The following is a 21766-nucleotide window of genomic DNA, read 5'->3' as shown; positions in this document are numbered from 1 at the left end:
GTTAAAAAGCGACGTGATACGTACTTTCAATGGTTCTTCAAGGGTTCCTTCTTCCAAAGTTCTTCATGTTCTTCATAGAACTGCTTCTTTGTGTCTATGGTTTTCCTGATTCTAATAAAATTCTCTATGGTTCTAAAAAGTACTCAAACGTCAAATGACAATGACGTTTAGTAAAATTAAAATACGTCAAATGTCAATTATTGTCAACTGTCATTAGTAACTAATACTTAATCTGTGGTCTAGACATGCGCAAAACAGTACGTCAAATAGTAATGCAACATCACGCATCTCTTCCACGGAAGTGATATTACTCCGTAACATCACACATTACCCGATCGATTTTTAATGAAATGATGACCGAGTAATGTTTAAGGTGATATGTGAAGTATTACAGATCATATTGAAAAATAGCAATAATAACTGCAATACTTATTAGTTATTACATATCGTAAAATTACAATTTAAGTAAATATTTAAAAAATGTAGTTGATTTTCCTTCATACTTGGCCACGTACTTTATGTTGTTTGTTAATAATTGTAATGAACGCAAGCAAATGTAAAACAAAATAAAAAAAAAGTGAGTGATGCGAGTGATGTTTGTAACTGATGCGTAATGCGTGATGTTGCATTACGTGTCAAAGTGATATTACTTTTGTACTATTACACGCATTACCTACCCATGTCTACTGTGGCAATTACTTGCTCTGTGTACTGTGGTCATTAGGCGGCTGTGAGACGCGATGCACTACCTATTGTTTTTATTTATAAAAAAACGCTGTGAAAACATATAAATGTGAAATGAGTTCGATACAAGAGCGTTTGCAACTAAAACGGGTGCCGCTGGACACATGGAACGTTCGGGAGCAGCTATGTCTCGCGTCCGCGGTCGTCAGAAGCGGCGACCAAAATTGGATGTCTGTTTCACGAGCTTTGAAGACTATAGGAGAACCTAATAGACCTGCCGATTGGTATTCACAAAAAAGGTGTGTATAGATTGGCCATTCGTTACATCTGACCGATAAAATCAAACGAAGTATTGTCTATATCACGCAGGAATCAAAGTTGAACTTGTAAAATAAATTTTCAAAATCGGGTATGTAGTTATGATGCAATTACCGTTTGTTAGAATTTTACTCAAGAACTACTAAACTTATTTTTAAATTATTTACCATTAGATAGGCACAAACTTACCATGTAACATATTTCATAAAGTTGGGACTTTATAGCATAAAATTTCTATTGTATTATCATAATAAAGAAGAAAAGATGTTGAACACTAATCTCGAAAATGGACCGATTCTAATAGTTCTTTCACTGTTGGATATGTAAAATATATCATCAATTAGAAATCTAAATAATATTGCACTTGATCTTCTTATATATAAAAATGAATCGCAAAATGTGTTGGTAAGCGCATAACTCGAGAACGGCTGAACCGATTTCGATAATTCTTTTTTTATTATATTCCTTGAAGTATGAGGATGGTTCTTATGTAGAGAAAACGTAAACATGTACCACGGGCGAAGCCGGGGCGGACCGCTAGTAATGGATAATATTCACAGTTCTTTGGCATATTATTATGATAATATATTATGATATTACATATGTAATTTGTAAAATTGTAAAACTGACATGATTAAAAAGAGCAACTATGGAGTTTCTTGCCGATTCTTCTCCGTAGATACTGCTTTCCGAATCGGTGGTAAATGTTAAAAATATGTAATGACGTTTCAAAAGTGTTTCTAGAAGAAGTCTAATTGAATAAAAAAATGTTTGAGTTTGAGTTTTGAGTTTATTAATAGAAAACATATTGCATTGCAAGTCAATAAAACGTCGAGTGGGACTTTTTAAAATAAGGAAAAGAAATGAACTTTCATGTAATGTTAAAACAATTTTATTTGTTTTTATTCAATTGATTTCCTTGTTTTATCGAAATATAATATATTCGTTACACATAGCCGGTTTTTTAATAATTTATCTTGCTATTAATTGAATACTTGAATTATTTATAACTGACGACGCGGTTGGCGCAGTGGTAAAGTAACTGCCTACTGAGCCGACGGTCCCGGGTTCGATCCCCGGTCAGGGCAAATATTTGTGTGATGAACTCAATTATTTGTTCTTGGGTCTGGGTGTTATTATCTATATATATGTATTTGTTAAATATTATATTTATCGTCGCCTAGTACCCACAACACAAGCCTTAATTGAGCTTACTGTGGGACTAGGTCGATTTGTGTAATAATGTCCTATAATATTTATTTATATTTATTTATTTATACCGACATTTGATTTGATTTGATTTTCCAGTTGCGCAGCGCAATATGGCGCTCTACTGGAGCACGTGGAAACGCCGAAGCGCAAGAAACGCAACTCGGAGGGCGGCGTGGAGACGCCACAAGAGAGCATACTCAAACGTCTTACAGAGCAACGGATACATGAGATACAGAATAACATAGCAGAGATGAACCAGCAGTATGAGCAGTTGAAGGTGAGATTCAAATTTGAATTTGAATTTAGGTGAAAAATTTGATTTGAATTTAAAATGTGTTTTATTATCAGCTATAGTATTTGTTTGTTTGTTTTAACGCACCAATCTAGGGAACTACGTCTAGTATAATATTTATAATAATACTAGATTTCCGCCCGCGGCTTCGCCCGCGTTTGCAAAGGAAAACCCGCATAGTTCCCGTTCCCGTGGGATTTCCGGGATAAAAACTATCCTATGTGTTAATCCAAGTTACCCTCTATATGTGTGCTAAATTTCATTGTAATCGGTTCAGTAGTTTTTACGTGAAAGAGTAACAAACATCCATACATCCATACATCCTTACAAACTTTCGCCTTTATAATATATATTAGATTAGATATTAGATATTAGATAATAAATATATAATAAATATTATAAAGCTGAAGAGTTTGTTTTTCAGAAACTACTGGTCCGATTTGAAAAATTCTTTCGGTGTTAGATAGCCCATTCATCGTGGAAGGCTATAGGCTATATATCATCACGCTAAGACCAACAGGAGCGGAGCCACACGGGTGAAACCGCGGGGCGCAGCTAGTGTGTTGATAAATGTATGTGCGCATGAAAATGTAGGCTAGTTTTGAATCAGGGTAATTTATTTATTTAAGGTCAGCCAACAGTTATTACATCAGTACAAGCATACAAAAAAAGATTACAAAATAACTTACATAAATGTAATAACTACATAAAGGCTAACACCACATGCGAAATAAAACGGTTACATATTATGACAATAACTACAACGATTAATTCGAAAAAAATAAGTTAAAAAGAAATCAGTGATAGTTAGTATCTTACATTTAAATATTTTTTTATGTTGAGAACTATGAGAAAACAAAAAAAAAATGTAAATAATTAACTTATAAATCTAAATTGACTAAACATTTCAAATTTATATAATAGTAAACACACAAAACTTGACCGAGACCAATGATGTTAATCATGCGACAAATGAAGCAACAACATTATTTTTAAATTTTGGAAGACTGTCTGAGAATATGTCTATGTCTATTGCACAATCTTTTGACAATTTGTTATACTGTTTTAAGAGCCTATTTATTGGGTAAGAAAATAATTAATCCAAACACTTGATAAAATTCTTCTGAAATTGAAAATTGTCGTTGAATTTGATTTTGAATTCAAATCCATTCATATACAAAACATATTCATACATTAAACTTAGTATTTGTGAAATTTTAATCAAATTCAAAATAAATTCAAGCACTTCACTATTTGTGGAATCAAAATTGACAGTTATTTTGAAATTTGAATTTGAATTCAAATCCAGAACGAGATAACAGAAGTGCGCAACACGAACACGCCCGAAGAGCGTCTACACGAGCTCTGGTCTGGTATAGAAGCGGCTAAGCGTGCGAGGGAGAAGGAGAGCGCCCGCCGCGCCGCGTGGCTGAAAGAGAGGGAGGATAAGAGGGCAAGAGCTGAGCGCACGTGGCGCCCGAACGCTCAACCTACTGCAGCGGGTGAGTGTGTGTTTGTACGTGTAAATATCAGGAATTACAAACTAACGCGCACAGATACACAATTTATGTACATTGGCAAGACACAAGTGTGTTGCCAATGTATATAAACAGCAATTCATTTTGTGTGTATGTCGTTTCCATATCGTAGATTTGCTCATTTCATGAAATGGCAACGACATGTACATACTTAAAATGAAAACTTAGTAATATTTACGTTAATTCACTTAGAGCTAGCGCACACGAGCAACTTTGTCTCCGCAACTATTTTGTCTCTCCCATCAATTGTATGGGGAGTTGCGTCGCTACGTGCGCGCACTTTCATACTAGCCCATGGGTGGAGAGACAAAATAGTTGCGGAGACAAAGTTGCTCGTGCGCGCTGGCTCTAATGCTAATATTTCTATTTTTTTTATAGAATTAAATTCGCTTTAAGAACATTTGAATGAATAAATAATCTTCATAAAAGATCTTTATTAGACTTCTCCTTATACTACATGATCCCAAATCTGCCAACGAATTTCTTTTAAATATATATTTTTTTTTTCAAATATCAATATTATGTACATAATATTATACACTGATAAAACAATATATTAATTTGACACAAAAAAAGAGCGTGTGTGCCGAGCGCACGTGTCAGAAGTGAAACTCCACAATACCAAAATCGTCGCCTTAATCAATGACGTGACGGTATTGCCTTGAAATTTTTCTCACTTGAATGAGTTTGTGATTGCATCATTAATATAAATTACATCATGTAAGAAATATGTTAAATAAAAAAAAAATGTGTGCGTGTACTAGTGTACACACGTAAGAAGTGAAACTTCTTTATGACCTTATTTTTCAAAAAAATAATTTACTATATGGAACTTTACAGAAATACGTCGAATCACGCGTGGTATTGATAAGAATAAGATGGCGCGTAACGGAAAAATGTCACGCGTAACGAAAAAATGTTACACTAAATTTTTTTCCAACCCCGATAAAGAAAATTCACTTCAAAATTATAATCATTTTTATATATTGATATTTTTATATACAGCAACATCGTCGACACCCTCTTCGCCGCTACTATCGTCGTTGCTAAAATCAACCCCTGTGGTCACGACACCGCAGCACATAACACATCCCGCTAATGTGGTTGGTGAGTGAATTGATTTGATTTGATATTTGATTTGATTTGATATTTGATTTGATTTGATATTTGAATTGATTTGAACTATGGAGTTTCTTGCCGTTTCTCCATAGATACTGCTTGCCGAATCGGTGGTAAATGTTAAAAATATGTAATGACGTTTTAAAAGTGCTTCTCGAAGAAGTCTAATTGAATAAATAAATGTTTGAGTTTGAGTTTGATTTGAATCACAACATACATGTGCTTTGATCTTTAAAATTACAGAACAGATTTTGATGGGATTTTTTGTCATAGATTAACTGGTTCTCCAGGAAGGCTATAGTATATAATTTGTTAAGATTTAAAACAAGCAGGTGAAGCCGCGGGCGGAATGCTTACTAATTATTATTATAGATTTAAAAGAAAATATTGTTTTATTTGTCTTTGATGGAACAAAGTAATTAACAATTTTTTAAATGAAGGTAGTTAAATATATATTATTTCAATTGTTTTATCGATATTTTTTTGTAATTGGATAATTTAACTTCACTTTTGTTTTAGTTCTTTATATTGTAATACTAGCTTACCGCACGCGGCTTCGCCCGCTTTGTCTAAAACCTAAAATCTTCCGCTTGAATCACTCTATCTATTAAAAAAACCGCATCAAAATCCGTTGCGTAGTTTTAAAGATTTAATAAGCATACAAAGGGACATAGGGAAATAGGGACAGAGAAAGCGACTTTGTTTTATACTATACCAGATTTCCTCCCGCGGCTTCGCCCGCGTTTTCAAAGAAAAACCCGCATAGTTCCCGTTCCCGTGGGATTTCCGGGATAAAACCTATCCTATGTGTTAATCCAAGTTACCCTCTATATGTGTGCTAAATTTCATTGTAATCGGTTCTGTAGTTTTTACGTGAAAGAGTAACAAACATCCATACATCCATACATCCATACTTACAAACTTTCGCCTTTATAATAGTATTAAGATAAGATTTTTCGTACTTTCAGACGCAATTTCACCAAGTGCTGGAGCACCCACACTATCCCTTCTTTTGGAACAACCACATGAAAATAAACACGCCGCCATAGAACATATAAAGAGTCAGTTGGTGCAAATCGAACATCAGTTGAAAGGTGAGTTGGTTTGAGTTGGTCAAAGTGGTGGTTAAAGGTGACTTGAGTTGGTCAAAGTGTTGGTAAAAGTTTATTTGAGTTGGTCAAAGTGATAGTAAAAGCTGATTTGAGTTGGTCAACGCTATGTTTAATGGAAATTTAAGTTGGTCAAAGTGAGTTTGATTTGGTCAAATTTAATGACATATTAATTAATACGAATTGATAAAATAATGCGAATTTGACATCACTATAGCCAATTTAAAATTAATACGCCGAAAAGGCACAGGTTCGAAACCCGCCCGAAATATTAACTTTTTTGACTTTTTAATGTTGTGATAAAGACAATAATTATCATTATTGTTCCAGCTAGCACCAGCTCCCCCTCCCTGCCCCCATCCCCATCCCTCCCCTCTCTCCCCCCTCCCCTCCCCCTACCTACCCCACTCCCCACCCCCTCAGTGGATATTGACGATATAGAGATAAAGGCGGAGGATGTATACGCATTCAGAGATATAGATATTAATATACCGCCCGTCGCCGCTATGCATAAGGGGACGCAGAGGTTAGTTGTGTATTTTTATTTAACACTAGCGGTCCGCCCCGGCTTCGCCCGGGGTACATATTTACGTTTTCTCTACATAAGAACCATCCTCGTACTTCAAGGAATATAATAAAAAAAGAATTATCGAAATCGGTCCTCCCGTTCACACGTGATGCCGTGACAACGCGAAACGGGTTTCATTTTTATATACAGTGGTGGACGTATAATTAGAAACACGCAACACAATGAAGTAGTCATCCAATTCATTTGAAATTTGTGTATGATAACGTATTAGAGATTAAGCATTATTTCTTATGTAATAGAACACCCGTGTATCTAGCTTTATAAGATATTGTTTAATTTTAATCAAACGTTAGCTTAAATTAATAAAATCAAACAACTTTAAGTGCAGTCTAATTTCCGAGTATTTTCAGTCTGGACAACAAATTAGAAACAGCATGGTTCGAGTGTTCTAAAGTCAAAACCTGTTGAAATACCGCCAATATTTTTTCCTTCTGCAAATATTTGCACCGTTTTTTAAACATTCTATCTAAAAGTTTCTGAAAATTAATTAATTTTGCAGTAAAAATGGGTAAAAGTAAGATTTGTGACCCATCAACAAAAAAAATAATCTTAAGTTTACATTTTGACAAAAGCTGGAGTTACAGGAAAATTGAAAATCATTTAGAGTGTTCGATAAAAAGATATTCAATGTTATAGTCTATTTCAGTAAGCATGGTAGTTCTGATCAAGTGTCTAGAAAAGCTGGACCATGAAAAATCACTGCTCGCGAGGATAGGCAAATGATTCTTTTGGCAAAAATGGATCCATTTAAAAGCTCAAATTCTATTATAAAATTAGTTTTTTCCGAAGATGAACCACGCCATGTGTCGATGAGATCGGTTTTCGGGTGGTAAGTCGAGGCAAAATTGTTTGTGAGAGACGCCAGGAAAGTACAGCTTCTTATTAGGCAGGGAACGACGATTTGCATTTACTAAGAAATATTGTTTGAGAACAGTCCGCCAGTGAAAAAGTTTTATTTTAGGACGAAACAAATTAATTTAATCAATTCTGATGGCAAAAGATACGCGCGTCGTCCAGTTAACCATACGTTAGATAATAAATTAAAAACAGTTAAGCAAGGCGGAGGAAACATTATAGTATGGGGTTGTTTTTAGATTGTTATAATCCACAGACATGTATATTTAAGTAGACAACGCAAGTACCGCGATCTGTATGAAAACCAAGCGTGTCATATTTTTTGTACTGACCTTGACGCGTTATGACGTCACGAGCGCTTTTTAGTGATGTTAATTTCATTTTACGCTAAATCGATTAGGCCGCCACTCGCGCGGCGATTCTAGTATCGTCCTATCCCATCGAAGTAAATCGAAAGAAATCAGATCAAACTAGATCTATGTCTAAGAGGTAGTCAAATAAATGAATCGTAATCGATTACTAAATCGATTCAAGACAGAAAAATGATAATTACCATAGACAGAGGGATGATAAAATAAAGTTATAAACCTTTTAATATTCTAACAAGTACACTAATGTGTTTTAGCTTTTTCTTACATATGCCCATTGAGTTACCATGTACTACGTACTAGAGAGGCCATCGAAAGAAAGTAATGAAACTGTCAATCAATCAATCTTTATGTCCCGTTGCATCGATCCATTTTCCTTTTATGTTCGGGTTACTTGGAAAACTGAAAAAACAAACATAGTCTAAGCAATAAGGAGTTTTTTTAAAAAACTCCCAAGATGACACTTTAACTAATGGCGTCCATGTCATAATATTTATTTTTAGTACCTTTGTATTAAAATACTTAAAAGTTCTAGGTCAAGTCGTATTAAATGACAAAAAAAATCTATGCCTTTTTTTCTGAAAAATTGCTCCTACAAATTATCATTTTTCTGTTCGATTATAAAATCGATTAGAATCGAGAACTGTTGCATCAAATGAACATCACTAACCACAAAATTGGACAGAAAAATGAGAACAGAAAAATGAGAAGACGCTATTCATTGCTTGTTATCATACGACGCGATCTTTACCGTGCCAAGTAAAAGCCGCAATGTATTCCGAATCATTTCGTATGATTTGGTATCCGTGTTTGTCACGATCGTTTTCCACAGATATTCTTTATTTGATTTTAAAATAAATAGTGCATATTCTGATTAGAAAATTACTTACCGGTGGAAGGAAACATCTCTGCTAACTCGGCCACTCACAGCTGTGGAGTTTCTACAGTTTATAACGGCGCAATTCGGCATTTTACTTTATTCAGCTTCACGTCTTTCCTTGGTGAACTGCAAGCGCGGACTGAGTGTAGGCCAGCGTCAAGTAAGTTTCAATAACATAGTTTGGACACGGGAAGTACATACACTCGCTTAGTCTATCTTGATACATGTCCGTGTTATAATCTTTATAGACAACAACGGCTTTACAACGTCGTGGCTCAGATTGTAAGAGATTTTCACACGTTTTCAAAAAAATATTTCCTAATAGAATTGGAACCTTTAAATGGATCTATCTTTGCGAAAAGAATAATTTACCTATCCTCGCGAGCAGTAGTTTTTCATGGTCAAGCTTTTCTAGGCACTTAATCAGAAGTACCATGCTCTTTGAAATAAACTATAGCATTTAATATCTTTTTATCGAACACTCTAAATGATTTGCAATTTTCCTGTAACTCCAGTTTTTGTCAAAATATAAACTTAAAATTATTTTTCTTGTTGATGGGTCACGAATCTTACTTTTACCCATTTTTGCTGCAAAGTTAATTAATTTTCAGAAGCTTTTAGATAGAATGTTTAAAAAACGGTGCAAATATTTATAGAAGAAAAAAATATTGACGGCATTTTAATAGGTTTTGACTTTAGAACACTCGAAACAAGCTGTTTCTAATTTGTTGTCCAGACTGAAAATACGCGGAAATCAGACTTCACCTAAAGTTGTTTGATTTTATTAATTTAAGCTAACGTTTGATTAAAATTAAGCAATTTCTTATAAAACTAGATAAACGGGTGTTCTATTACATATGAAATAATGCTTAATCTCTAATACTTTAATACACAAATGTTAAATAAACTTGATGACTACTTCATCGTGTTACCTGTTTCTAATTAAACGTCCACCACTGTATATAGATTATTGTTGCTGATAATCATGCATATACATATATAATTTTTAAATAAATACTCATATATAGATAATTAACACCCGGACACAGAGCAAATACATATGTTCATCACACAAATATTTGCCCCGGGTGGGATCAAACCCACGACCTCTGGCTTGGAAGGTTGGGTCACTACCAACTAAGCCAACCGGTCAGTCAAACGAGAGGGCATTAAGAACAAAATTAAAAAAAAAGTTAGTAGAGGCTCAGACGTTGTTTATACGTTTGATCCAACTACCCTCACTTTGCTAAGTCGTTGACTTGCTGCGATTTGTTATCAACTACCTACATCAATTAGGTAGCTGTGTAGAATCGCAGTACATTCTTATTACATTCAAACTAATATTTAACCCGGCGTCGCGTGTTATTTCTATAAATAAAATAATTTATACAATTGAACATTTTCCAGGGTCGAAAAACAATATAAAAAAGAGGACGAACAGACAAACGAACCACCACAGCCTATACAGGAGGAGATTAAGGTAAGTTTTATGTGTATTTTTAGGAATTAAATGCAATTTATAAGTGTGTGTACCATAGAAATCTAAATAACAAGACACTAGAAGTCGTAAGCGTGCGTGACCTTGTCGCCACTCAGGTGATTTGCACATCACCAGTGCATTCGTCACTGTTCAGTTGCTCTGGAGACGTATGAGTGTATACATGGTGTGTTTCAGCAATTCCCATTGCGGAAATTCTTCCACAAGTTGTAATTATACTTATAAAGGAATAATATTTCATCGGAAAATATTTTTTTTTAGAAATAATGCCGTTTTTCCTTAAAATTATAGAATATTTACAAGTATTACGAGTGTCACCATAGTACATAATCGAAATAAAAATGAATGACACAGTCGACCATTCTTATTATCACGTTTGTTCGTATTGGAGCAAAAAGTCTCATATACTTAGGGATGTTATTCTAAAATAAACCGTAAATTCGTGCGTTAGGATACATATTCAAAAGCTTAATTTAATAGTTAAGTTAGTTTTCACTAAAATCAAGCTGTCCAATAAAAGGCATAGTTTACTTGTGTGTACTGTTTAGCTATCTGTTTAAATGTGTTGATTTTGGCGACATCGGTTTTCATATGAATTATGACATTATAGCATTTCTATGTGTCTTGTTATTTAGATTTCTATGGTGTGTACTAACTAATAATGCGAAAAAATGAATACTTATCATATTGTAATTTACAATAGAGAAATTCTTTATAGGTATACTTTTTTTAACTTATTATTTATTTATTTTTTAGATGGAAACCGAGGAGACCGAGCAAATCGTCGAACCGGCTATCGTTGAAACAACTGATGTAGAAATGGTAATTATCATTACTAGTATTTTCTGTTTTAAAGCTTTATTGATATAGGCTACATCCTACTTAATATTATAAATGCGAAAGTTTGTGAGGATGTGTGTGTGTGTTTGTTACTCTTTCACGCAAATACTACTGAACCGATTACAATGAAATTTAGCACACATATTATATAGGGTAACTTGGATTAACACATAGGATAGGTTTTATCCCGGAAATCCCACGGGAACGCGGGTTTTTCTTTAAATCGCTGGTGACGCCGCGGGCGAAAAGCTAGTTCTTTATAAATTATACTTATGTTATTTTTCTTACTTAGACAGAGGAAGTGCCAATAGAAGTGCCACCGGAAGTGCCAGAAAAACCCCCTACCCCGCCACAGGAACCGGAAGTGAGGGTATCGTTCCCGGAAGTTAAGTTTCCGACGACGGAAATTAAGGTTATACAGCCTGAAGTAATAAAGGTAAGTTAAATTTAGAAAAGTGTTTTTTTTTTATTTCCAAAAAATACTTATCAATAAATTTTAAAAATAATTTTACTATTTGAAAGGTTATTTTTTTAATTAACTAACATTTTAAGCTATAGCATTTTTTATTCCGTCTCAACTCAATCGAAGCCGGGAGAAACAGATAGTTTATTATATTTCAAATATATATTATTTACTTGGCAGATTGTTAAATGCAAATATGAACCATTTTGGCGTCCAAAGACAAAACGTTTAATCGAAATTGGTCCAGCACTTTAGAAGGACTTTTGGCACATACAAAAAAAACCATAATGCAAATTTCAGGTTAAAGAAGAAATACAACCAAAGGAACCAGAGGCTCCGCCCCAAGAAGAGACGGTAGAAGTTGTTCAAGAAGAGAAAGAGAAGGAGATAGAGAAAGAGATACCAGAAGTTGAAGAAGAGCCGCCTGTTAAAGAGGAGATAGTAGAAGAGTGAGTTATTTTTTAAGATAATATTAGCGGTCCGCCCCGGCTTCGCCCGTGGTACCTACATGTTTAAACTATCCTATCTCTCAAGTTGGTTCGAACTGCACATGGTGTGCGAATTTTATTATAATCGGTTAAGTGGTTTAGGAGTCCATTGAGGACAAACATTGTGACACGAGATTTATATAATATATTAAGATAAGATTAAGATAAAAAAGAGCGTGTGTACCGAACACACGTGTCATAAATGAAATTTCTTTGGCATGATTCTAAGATAAGTCGTCGCCTCACTCCATGACGTGACGGTATTGCCATGACGCGACTTAGAAATTTTACTCTTAACGCGCTTAAATAAGATTGACTTCAATAAAATTAATATAGAATTAATAAATACATACATATACAACCTAGGTGCAATATTTAAGTTTTTTTTATTGCGTTTTATGATAATACTAGCTTACCGCCCGCAGCTTCGCCCGTTTTGTCTAAAACCTAATAAATTATATACTAAAACCTTCCTCTTGAATCACTCTATCTATTAAAAAAACCGCATCAAAATCCGTTGCGTAGTTTTAAAGATTTAAGCATACATAGGGACAGAGAAAGCGACTTTGTTTTATACTATGTAGTGATGATACAGGGTGTCCCACCGTCGGTATACTAAGCTCAAAGGATGTTATAGTTTTGCATACGCTGAGTAAAAATACTTTTAAAATTCCAGACGCATAGACAATATGCCCGTATATGCCGGCTGCGCGAAGCTAGAGAAGAAAACATGGATTTTAAAGAAAAAATTTATTAATTTTTTTGTTTTACTTAGTGTTTTTTTCGTGATCAGTGTATGCAAAACTACAAGTCCCTTCGCGCTTAGTATACCAATAGTGGGACACCCTGTATATTATTTTTGGCCGAACATTTTCCAGGCTACAAATGATGCCAAATGTAATATATTCAAACTAGGTTTAAAATTTGAGTTATCTCTGTTAAATATATTGTAGAGATAAACTACGATAACATGGCGCGCCCCTCCAAAATTCAAAAATTCAAAATTCTACAATTATTAGAAAACATAGCGACCGGACTCCTGTCAACAAGTTTTTAAAAAATTTGACAGACTTAAAAATCCCGCGTTGCTATATTTTTCATTGTTTATAAAAATCACACAACAAGTTTTTAATTTGCAAATACAAATATTTAACCAAAGTTGGCATAATTTCGATTTTCTTTTGTAAATAAACATTGTTATTATTAATAATAAATTACAGACCACAACCACAACAACAACCAGAGCCAATAATTGAGGAAGTACAACAGCAACAAAAAGAAGACGAACCACCGGAAGTAGTAAGTGATGACGTCATGCAGATACATCCGGAGGATATACCGCTTCCGCCGGAAGAACCGCCCGCTGGTAAGTTAGTTTTTGTGAGTTAATGGGTCAGTGAGTGAGTTAGTGGGTGAGTAAGTGAGTTAGTGGGTGAGAGTGTGATTAAGTGATTGTAAGTGTGAGAGTGAGAAATTTAGTGAGTGTGTATGTTAGTGGGTGTTTGAGTTAGTATGTAAGTAAGTGACCAACTGAGTTATTAGCTAGTGCGTGAGTTAATTAGTAAGTTAGTGAATGCATAATTTAAAATAAGTGAAACTGATATTTTTTATATCAGTTCAGTGCCTTTTTAATTTATCAATAGATTTAATAGTTTGAATGAATGTAATCCGTTACGTTTTGCCAAACTTGCAAACAAATTTTATTTATTTGTAAGTTAATATTTAAATTTATAAAGTTCCAGAACCGATCAAAGAGCCGACTCCACCGCCAGAGGTCAAAGAAGAGAAACAAGAGATGGAAGAAGAGAAGAAAGAGATAGAAGAACAGAGTGGAGAAGAGAAGGGAAGAGAAACGGAGGAAGATAGGAAGGATGAAGACGCTGAAGTGAGTTTGACAAATATAATCCTAAATATTATATTGTTAGACGTAAAACGTTTAATATTTATGTGGATGAGTAGTTGTCAATATAGTTGTCACTATTTCCTGTCCGAACATGTTTAGCTGTCCTCTTTCCTCCGCTTTCCTTTGACTCGTGGCGCATTCGTACGAATCGTGTCTAGGGGCTCGGACGTTGTTTAAACGACGTTCGACCCAACTACCCTCACTTTGCTAATAGTCGTTGACTTGTTGCGATTTGTTATCAACTACCTACATCAATTAGGTAGCTGTGTAGAATCGCAGTGCATTCTTATTACATTTCAAACTAATATTTAACTCGGCCTAGCTTATTTATTTCTTACAATATATATAAACTATGTTAAAAAAGAGCGTGTGCCGAGCACATGTGTCAGAAGTGACACTTTTGGCAACATTCAAAGATATACATTACATACTACAAAACCACCAAACTGTATTTTTTTTTTGGCTTTGTTACCTTAAAACTTTTGACTGAATAACCGATTTTGATGATTCTTTTTTTATAAATAAAGCAAGTAGCTTTCGTGAGTTCCATTTAAATTTGGTCTTTTTCTGGCGGCTTTAGTTTTTTTGAATTTATTTTTTTTTGGTTTTACGGCATTTAAATGCTTTATAAATATTATTTTTTGTTAAAATAATTATTATAAATAAACAAGCTTTCCGCTCGCGGCTTCGCCTCCTATATCTAGAACTTAATAAATTATATACCTTCCTCTTGAATTACTATCGATTAAAAAAACCCATCAAAATCTATTGCGTAATTTTGAAGATCGAAGCATACAAACAAAAACTCTTTCAGGACTCAATTCCACTAAAGGATATGATAAAAGAAGAGACTTTAGCGCAAGAGAAAATGGCAGAAGACACGCACACAGAGACGGATGACGACACGCCTATGGAGGTAAGATCTCTTACCGACTCTTATAACTCTTTTTGAAGTGAAACTTCTTTATCGGGGTTGGAAAAAAATTTAGTGTAACATTTTTTCGTTACGCGTGACATTTTTCCGTTACGCGCCATCATTTTCTTATTTCTACTACGCGTGATTCGACGTATTTCTGTAAAGTTGCATATAGTAAATTATTTTTTGAAAAATAAGGCCATAAAGAAGTTTCACTTCTTACGTGTGTACACTGGTACACGCACACATTTTTTTTGAAGTGAAAACTTCTTTAGCGGCGTTGAGCACTTTTTCAGTAATGGGTATAAAATCTTAAACTCGCGTCAGGACACGTGACCTGATCGAAAAAGCGTAAGACGGATACCATTCCAAAATATCAAACATGCTCAACGTTAATAATCAAGTTTTCACTTCTGCCGGCACTCCCCCAGTGCAACCCGGCTTTTTTTTTCTTCTATATTGGACAAGGACAACATTACAAACACAATACGCAAAATTTACATACAGAAATCACTTAAAAAATTGATAAAATTTACATAAATTAAAATATAATATCACTAGCGGTCCGCCCCGGCTTCGCCCGTGGTACCTACATGTTTAAACTATCCTATCTCTCAAGTTGGATCGAACTGCACATGGTGTGCGAATTTTATAATAATCGGTTTAGTGATTTAGGAGTCCATTGAGGACAAACATTGTGACACGAGATTTATATACAGGGTGTCCCACTGTTGGTATACTAAGCTCAAAGGAGCTTATAGTTTTGCATACGCTGAGTTCGTAAAAAATACTTGCATTTTTTACGCATTTTTTTTCAAATAGATGAACATGAGCTATCGTTTAAGATTATGTTTTCATAGACAAAATGCTCACATTAGCGAAACGGTATATGCCGGCTGCGCGAAGCTAGAGAAGACAACATGGATTTTCAGGAAAAATTTAGCAAAAAATTTTTGACGTAATTTTGTTGTTTAAGTATTTTTTACGTGATCAGTGTATGTAAAACTACAAGTTCCTTCACGCTTAGTATACCAATAGTGGGACACCCTGTATATTAAGATATATGCGGTCTAATAAAATTCTTTATATTATTACATTTGCAGTTGAGCAGAGAAGAAGAGAAAGACGGAAAGAAGAAAAGAGATTATTCGAGAAAGAAAAAATCCGATTCTAGGAGTAAGTGAACATAATAATACATTGTACATATTATTACACTAGCAGCTGTGCCCCGCGGTTTTACCAGCATTGCTCCGCTCCTGTTGGTTTTAGCGTGATGATATATAGCCTATAGCCTTCCTCGATAAATGGGCTATCTAACACCGAAAGAATTTGTTCAAATCGGACCAGCAATTTCTGAGATTAGCGCGTTCAAACAAATAAACTCTTCAGCTTTATAATATTAGTATAGAATACTTTAAAGTTTGAAAAAAATTATCTATTTGTATTTATTATCTATTTTATCTATTTGTATCGATTATTAAAAAACTATACCTAATACAAGTACAGGCAGAGTTTTGCTTTGGACAAAACTCAAACTCAAACTCAAGCTCAAACATTTATTTATTCAATTAGACTTCTTCGAGAAGCAATTTTGAAACGTCATTACATATTTTTAACATTTACCACCGATTCGGAAAGCAGTATCTATGGAGAAGAACCGGCAAGAAACTCCATAGTTGCTCTTTTAAATCATTTCAGTATTACAATTTAATTTTACAAAATATGTAACTGTATATTATCATAATTCAAATTTTGAGCGTTCTTTTTAGTCTAGTTTATTCATTATTGTACTTTAATGATAATAAATAATAATGTTGTTTTTTCGACTGACCGGTTGGCTTGGTTGGTAGTGACCCTGCCTTCCAAGAGAGGTCGTGGGTTCGATTCCCACCCGGGGCAAATATTTGTGTGATGAACATAGATGTTTGCTCTGTGCCGTGTGTTAATTATCTATTTAAGTATTTATTTAAAATTGTATGTATGTTTATCAGCCATATTTCCATAACACAAGCGAAAGCTTAGTATGGGATCAGATCGTGCCGTGTGTGAAAATTGTCCTGAAATATTTATTTTATTTATTTTTTATTTTATATGTTGTTTTTTTCTCAGCATGTTCAGGGTCGGAAAGTGCTCCGGAATCTCCCAGTTCGAGCGAGGCTGAAAGACAGCATCGCTTGTGGAGGAAAAGTGTCATGCTTGTGTATGGCAGGTCAGTAAATGCTGTGATTCAGTGCTGATTTTGATTTTTGACGTGACAACGTCTTATAATTCGATAGAGCCGGCTGCACGCACGAAAAAACATGACTCATGCGGCGTTACCTCGCTCTGAGGCGTTCCATGTAAGGCTTGAAGTGCGAGCGAGAGCGCGGAACGAGCGACAAAGAAGCACAATCGGTCGTTGTCACGTTCAACTATCGTCAGTAAACCGACTTTACAGACAACCAATTTTTTTTTTAGTGAAGTTAGGTTTTAGCTTTGTTTAATGAGAAGCTATTAAAGATTAAGCTTTTTTGCTTGTATATGGCAGGTCAGTAAATGCTGTCTTTTTTTTATTTATTTATTTATTTATTTATTGGTTTACCAACGTTTGTTTACATTTTACTCAATACAAAAATTTTAAAACACAAAAATAAACATGATAAATGTAACAAACACTTACAGGCAAACACATCATGCAAAAATGTTAAAGCAGTTTTTAATTAAGTACATATAAAAAAAAAGAAAATTAATTACAATAGAAAAAAGTATACAGTAAATCTTATTCATAAGTTTAAAAAAAAATCTTGAAGTATTTTGCGGAGTTTGCTGGGGGAATCCGAAAAGATGTCAAAAAGCTCACAGTGATTATTAATAGTTTTGCAAAATCTCGGAACTGGAGAATTACGGCCTGACACAGTTCTGCGAAGAGGAGGACAAAGTGGTAGCAAAACCTTACGTGGGTACCTAGAAGGCACTCTTATGTTGAGTCTTTGCAGTATTTGGGGACAATCAATTTTGTAATTAAATAATTTTGAGACAAAAAGTATATCCATCATAATTCTACGATTATTCAAAGAAGTCATTTTAAAAAAAGAAAGTTGTTTTTTATAGGACGGTAGCTGTTTCTTTGATTTACCACTTGTAAAGAAGTCTTTCAGTGCTGATTTTGATTTTCTGTTTGAAAGGTTAAGTTAATAGTGTTCTTAGCCGTGTTAATTGAAAGTCGGTCAGTTAAATTGACTTTGTACTTGCTGTGGGAGGTCAGTAATTGCTGAACTTCAGTGTTGATAATTTTAATTTGTTAAAAAGTCAGTAATTGTTGCCTAAAGGCAGTACTTTTAAGTTTAACTCGTAACAAATGCGATTTTTTGTATTTTATCCTGCTATGAAAAGGTTTAAATATTTTTTTTTGTGTTATTTGTATTGCAATTTTTAAATTAAAATGAATACATACTCTTTATGTTACATGGTAGATTTACGATTAATTTTTCTTAAGATAGCAAGTAAATATATAATACTAGATTTCCGCCCGCGGCTTCGCCCGCGTTTTCAAAGGAAAACCCGCATAGTTCCCGTTCCCGTGGGATTTCCTGGATAAAACCTATCATACGTGTTAATCCAAGTTACCCTCTATATGTGTGCTAAATTTCATTGTAATCGGTTCAGTAGTATTGTAGTATTTGCGTGAAAGAGTAACAAACGCACACACATCCTCACAAACTATCGCATTTATAATATTAGTAGGAAGTAGGATGTTACATATTATATTGTGTTTTTTTTTTTGTTCTTCATATAAAAATCAATATATACTGTGTTTGTAACCAGGCTCTGCGCGCACAAGTACGCGTCTCTATTCCTCCGTCCGATCACCGATGAAGAAGCGCCTGGCTATAGCCAGTTAATTAAACGGCCGATGGATTTGTCTACAATACGCCGGAATATTGACTCGGGGGTTATTAGGTAAGTGGGCGTGGCACGAAGGGTTCCGTACTATGGGGTAAACTTAGGGCCGATTTTTCAATGCTTGGATAAAACTTATCCGTCCAATAAAGTATTACTCGATAATATTAAAATGTCACGTAAACTGTCAAATACGGACAATTAGAATACGTTTTTAAAATTGTAGTTTTATACATTATTCGACTAATAAGTTTTATCCAAGCATTGAAAAATCGGCCCTTAATATTTTAATTTTTATTTTGTTGTTATAGCGGCAACGGAAATACATTATTTGTGAAAATTTCAGCTTTCTAGCTATCACGGTTTATGAGATACAGCCTGGAGACAGACAGACAGACGACGAAGTCTCAGCAATAGGGTCCCGTTTTACCCTTTGGGTACGGAACCCTAAAAAGGGAAGGGGGTCAAACTTTGTGGGGGGAGTAAATTACGAAAGGGACAGAATAGTAATGAAACAGCTGGGATAATAATATTGATTCCCGTGTTAGATACCAAAATCGTAAATAAGTATAATTAGAATTTAAGGCGATGTATTTATCTTTGAATCTTGCCAAAGCAGTTTCACTTCTGACACGTGTACTTGGCACACACGCTCTTTTTTATTGTAATAAATATAATAATGATAATGACGACGCGGTTGGCGCAGTGGTAAAGTAACTGTCTACTGAGCCAACGGTCCCGGGTTCGATCCCCGGTCAGGGAAAATATTTGTGTGATGAACTCAATTATTTGTTCTTGGGTCTGGGTGTTATTATCTATATATGTATTTATAATATTATATTTATCGTCGCCTAGTACCCGCAACACAAGCCTTAATTGAGCTTACTGTGGGACTAGGTCGATTTGTGTAATAATGTCCTATAATATTTATTTATAAAAAAAAAATATATTTACAGAACAACAGCGCAATTTCAACGCGACGTGCTTCTAATGTTGTCTAACGCTCTAATATACAATAGTAGTTCGCACAGCGTGTACACTATGGCGAAGGAAATGTTTGAGGAGGTGAGTGACACTTAAACTGTACTCAAACTCAAGTCATACTCAACTTACAATTAACTCAAATTAGAAGAACACGCATATTAAAATCTACTCGAGGTAGGAAATTAAAGAAGAGATGAGTGATACTCAAACCGTTCTCAAACTCAAGTTACACTTAACTCAGGCACACTCAATTTATTATAAAGTAAATATGAGTTGAAAAGTCGATATGGAAAGAGTTCTAAGAAGAGTTGTGTTACACTCAAACCGAACTCAAACAGGCCACACTTACACTATTTAACTTACATTATAATAAATACGCACGTTATATAATACAGGGTGTAATCGTTAAGTGTGCACAGGCGATTATTCCGTAACTATTGCAGATATCAAAATAATTTAAACTGATATCGAAAGTACTTAACCTAATCAGTAAAATGGCCATAATAAATTTTTATTGGATTTCGTTTCTTTGTAACTTTCATTTGCTCTGTAGTTGTCTGGAAGAATTTGCTCCAAGGGATAAGACCGTCTTCTGTATTCGCTTTTTGCTGGGTTAGTGTTTTATTTTGTCGTCTTTTAGTGCACAGTAAATATTTTTTTCATTTATTATACAGGCACAATCCCAGTTGGGTATGCTGGTAGCAGCACAAGCTCATGCTGGTCTGGTCGCACCGCCCGCACGCAAGCGGCGCCCGCACGACACAGCACACAAACCGCGCAATTGAACTAAATTACACGATTGTTAACTAATAAATGAATAATGAATGAAATGTTGTTTTATTTAGGGCCGATTTTTCAATGCTTGGATAAAACTTATTCGTCGAAATGTATAAAACTATCATTCTAAAAACGTATTCTAATTGCCCGTATTTGACAGTTTACGTGACATTTTAATATTATAGATAAGTTTTAACCAAGCATTGAAAAATCGGCCCTTACCCACTTTGCTACTACCTTGACTGTACTAGTACAAAAAAAACATTCTTGTAGGAAAATTTTAATAGACATTTGTAAATACACACGCAAGCGGCGCCCGCACGACACAGCAAACAAACCGCGAAACTGAACTAACTTAGTTATAATATGTGTAGTGTACAAGCGATTGTTAAGTAATAATAAATGAATAATACATGGAACAGTGTTGTTTTATTTACCCACTTAGTATATCTATATTAAAATATACGCTAAACATTAACGATCAAAATTGAGTCTAAAGGAGTCAGTAATATTTGCCCGCACGCAAGCGGCGCCCGCATGACACAGCTCACAAGCCGCGCAATTGAAACTTACACGATTGTTAACTAATAAATGTATAATACATAAATAATGAATGAAATGTTGTTTTATTTACCCACTTTGCTATATACGCTAAACGTTAAAGTGGATCAAAATGAAGTCTAAAGGAGCCGGTAACATAGAAAAATAGAGGCCCGCACGCAAGCGGCGCCCGCATGACACAGCGCACAAGCCGCACAATTGAACTAACTTACACGATTATTAACTAATAAATGAATAATTAATGGAACAGTGTTGTTTTATTTACCCACTTTGCTACTACCTTGACTGTACTAGTACAAAAAAAGACGGGTTGCACTCCGGGAGTGCCGGCAGAAGTGAAAACGCGCGTAGTAGAGAGGGGATCACCGATCCGTATGTAAAAGAAATCAGTCGATATATAGTCATTATACAGAGTCGTCATGTAGACATTATATCTTTAGTTATATCATGGACCAATATTTGAATATAGGTCCATGGTATATCTCGTTGTTTT

General features: G+C 34.7%; 1 protein-coding gene across 3 annotated transcripts; it reads left to right on the top strand.

The window, feature by feature from the left end:
• The first annotated feature begins 722 nt into the window (after positions 1-722).
• Positions 723-21131, top strand: Brd8 (Bromodomain containing 8). 3 transcript variants are annotated; one of them, XM_089713577.1, is made up of 19 exons: positions 723-983; positions 2311-2491; positions 3816-4008; positions 5050-5151; positions 6132-6257; positions 6603-6798; positions 10372-10444; positions 11219-11284; positions 11595-11738; positions 12066-12214; positions 13474-13619; positions 13996-14138; positions 14971-15072; positions 16176-16248; positions 17182-17281; positions 18877-19011; positions 19908-20016; positions 20610-20713; positions 21055-21131. In XM_089713577.1, exons 1-19 carry the CDS (start codon positions 799-801, stop codon positions 21059-21061), a joined length of 2334 nt encoding a protein of 777 aa, XP_089569703.1. In that variant the 5' UTR covers positions 723-798; the 3' UTR covers positions 21062-21131. The 3 variants fall into 3 exon arrangements, with proteins under 3 accessions (XP_089569703.1, XP_089569701.1, XP_089569702.1); XM_089713575.1 differs by having other exon boundaries at positions 13990-14138; positions 21055-21130; XM_089713576.1 differs by lacking the exon at positions 21055-21131 and having other exon boundaries at positions 13990-14138; positions 20610-20759.
• The last annotated feature ends 635 nt before the right edge of the window (positions 21132-21766 follow it).

The sequence above is a fragment of the Colias philodice genome, chromosome 31 (genome assembly GCF_061535455.1).
Source record: "Colias philodice isolate Cphi_HAF_F1 chromosome 31, ilColPhil1 Martin Lab GWU primary, whole genome shotgun sequence".
Classification (NCBI taxonomy): Eukaryota; Metazoa; Arthropoda; class Insecta; order Lepidoptera; family Pieridae; genus Colias; species Colias philodice.
This window is presented reverse-complemented; position numbering and strand designations above follow the sequence as displayed.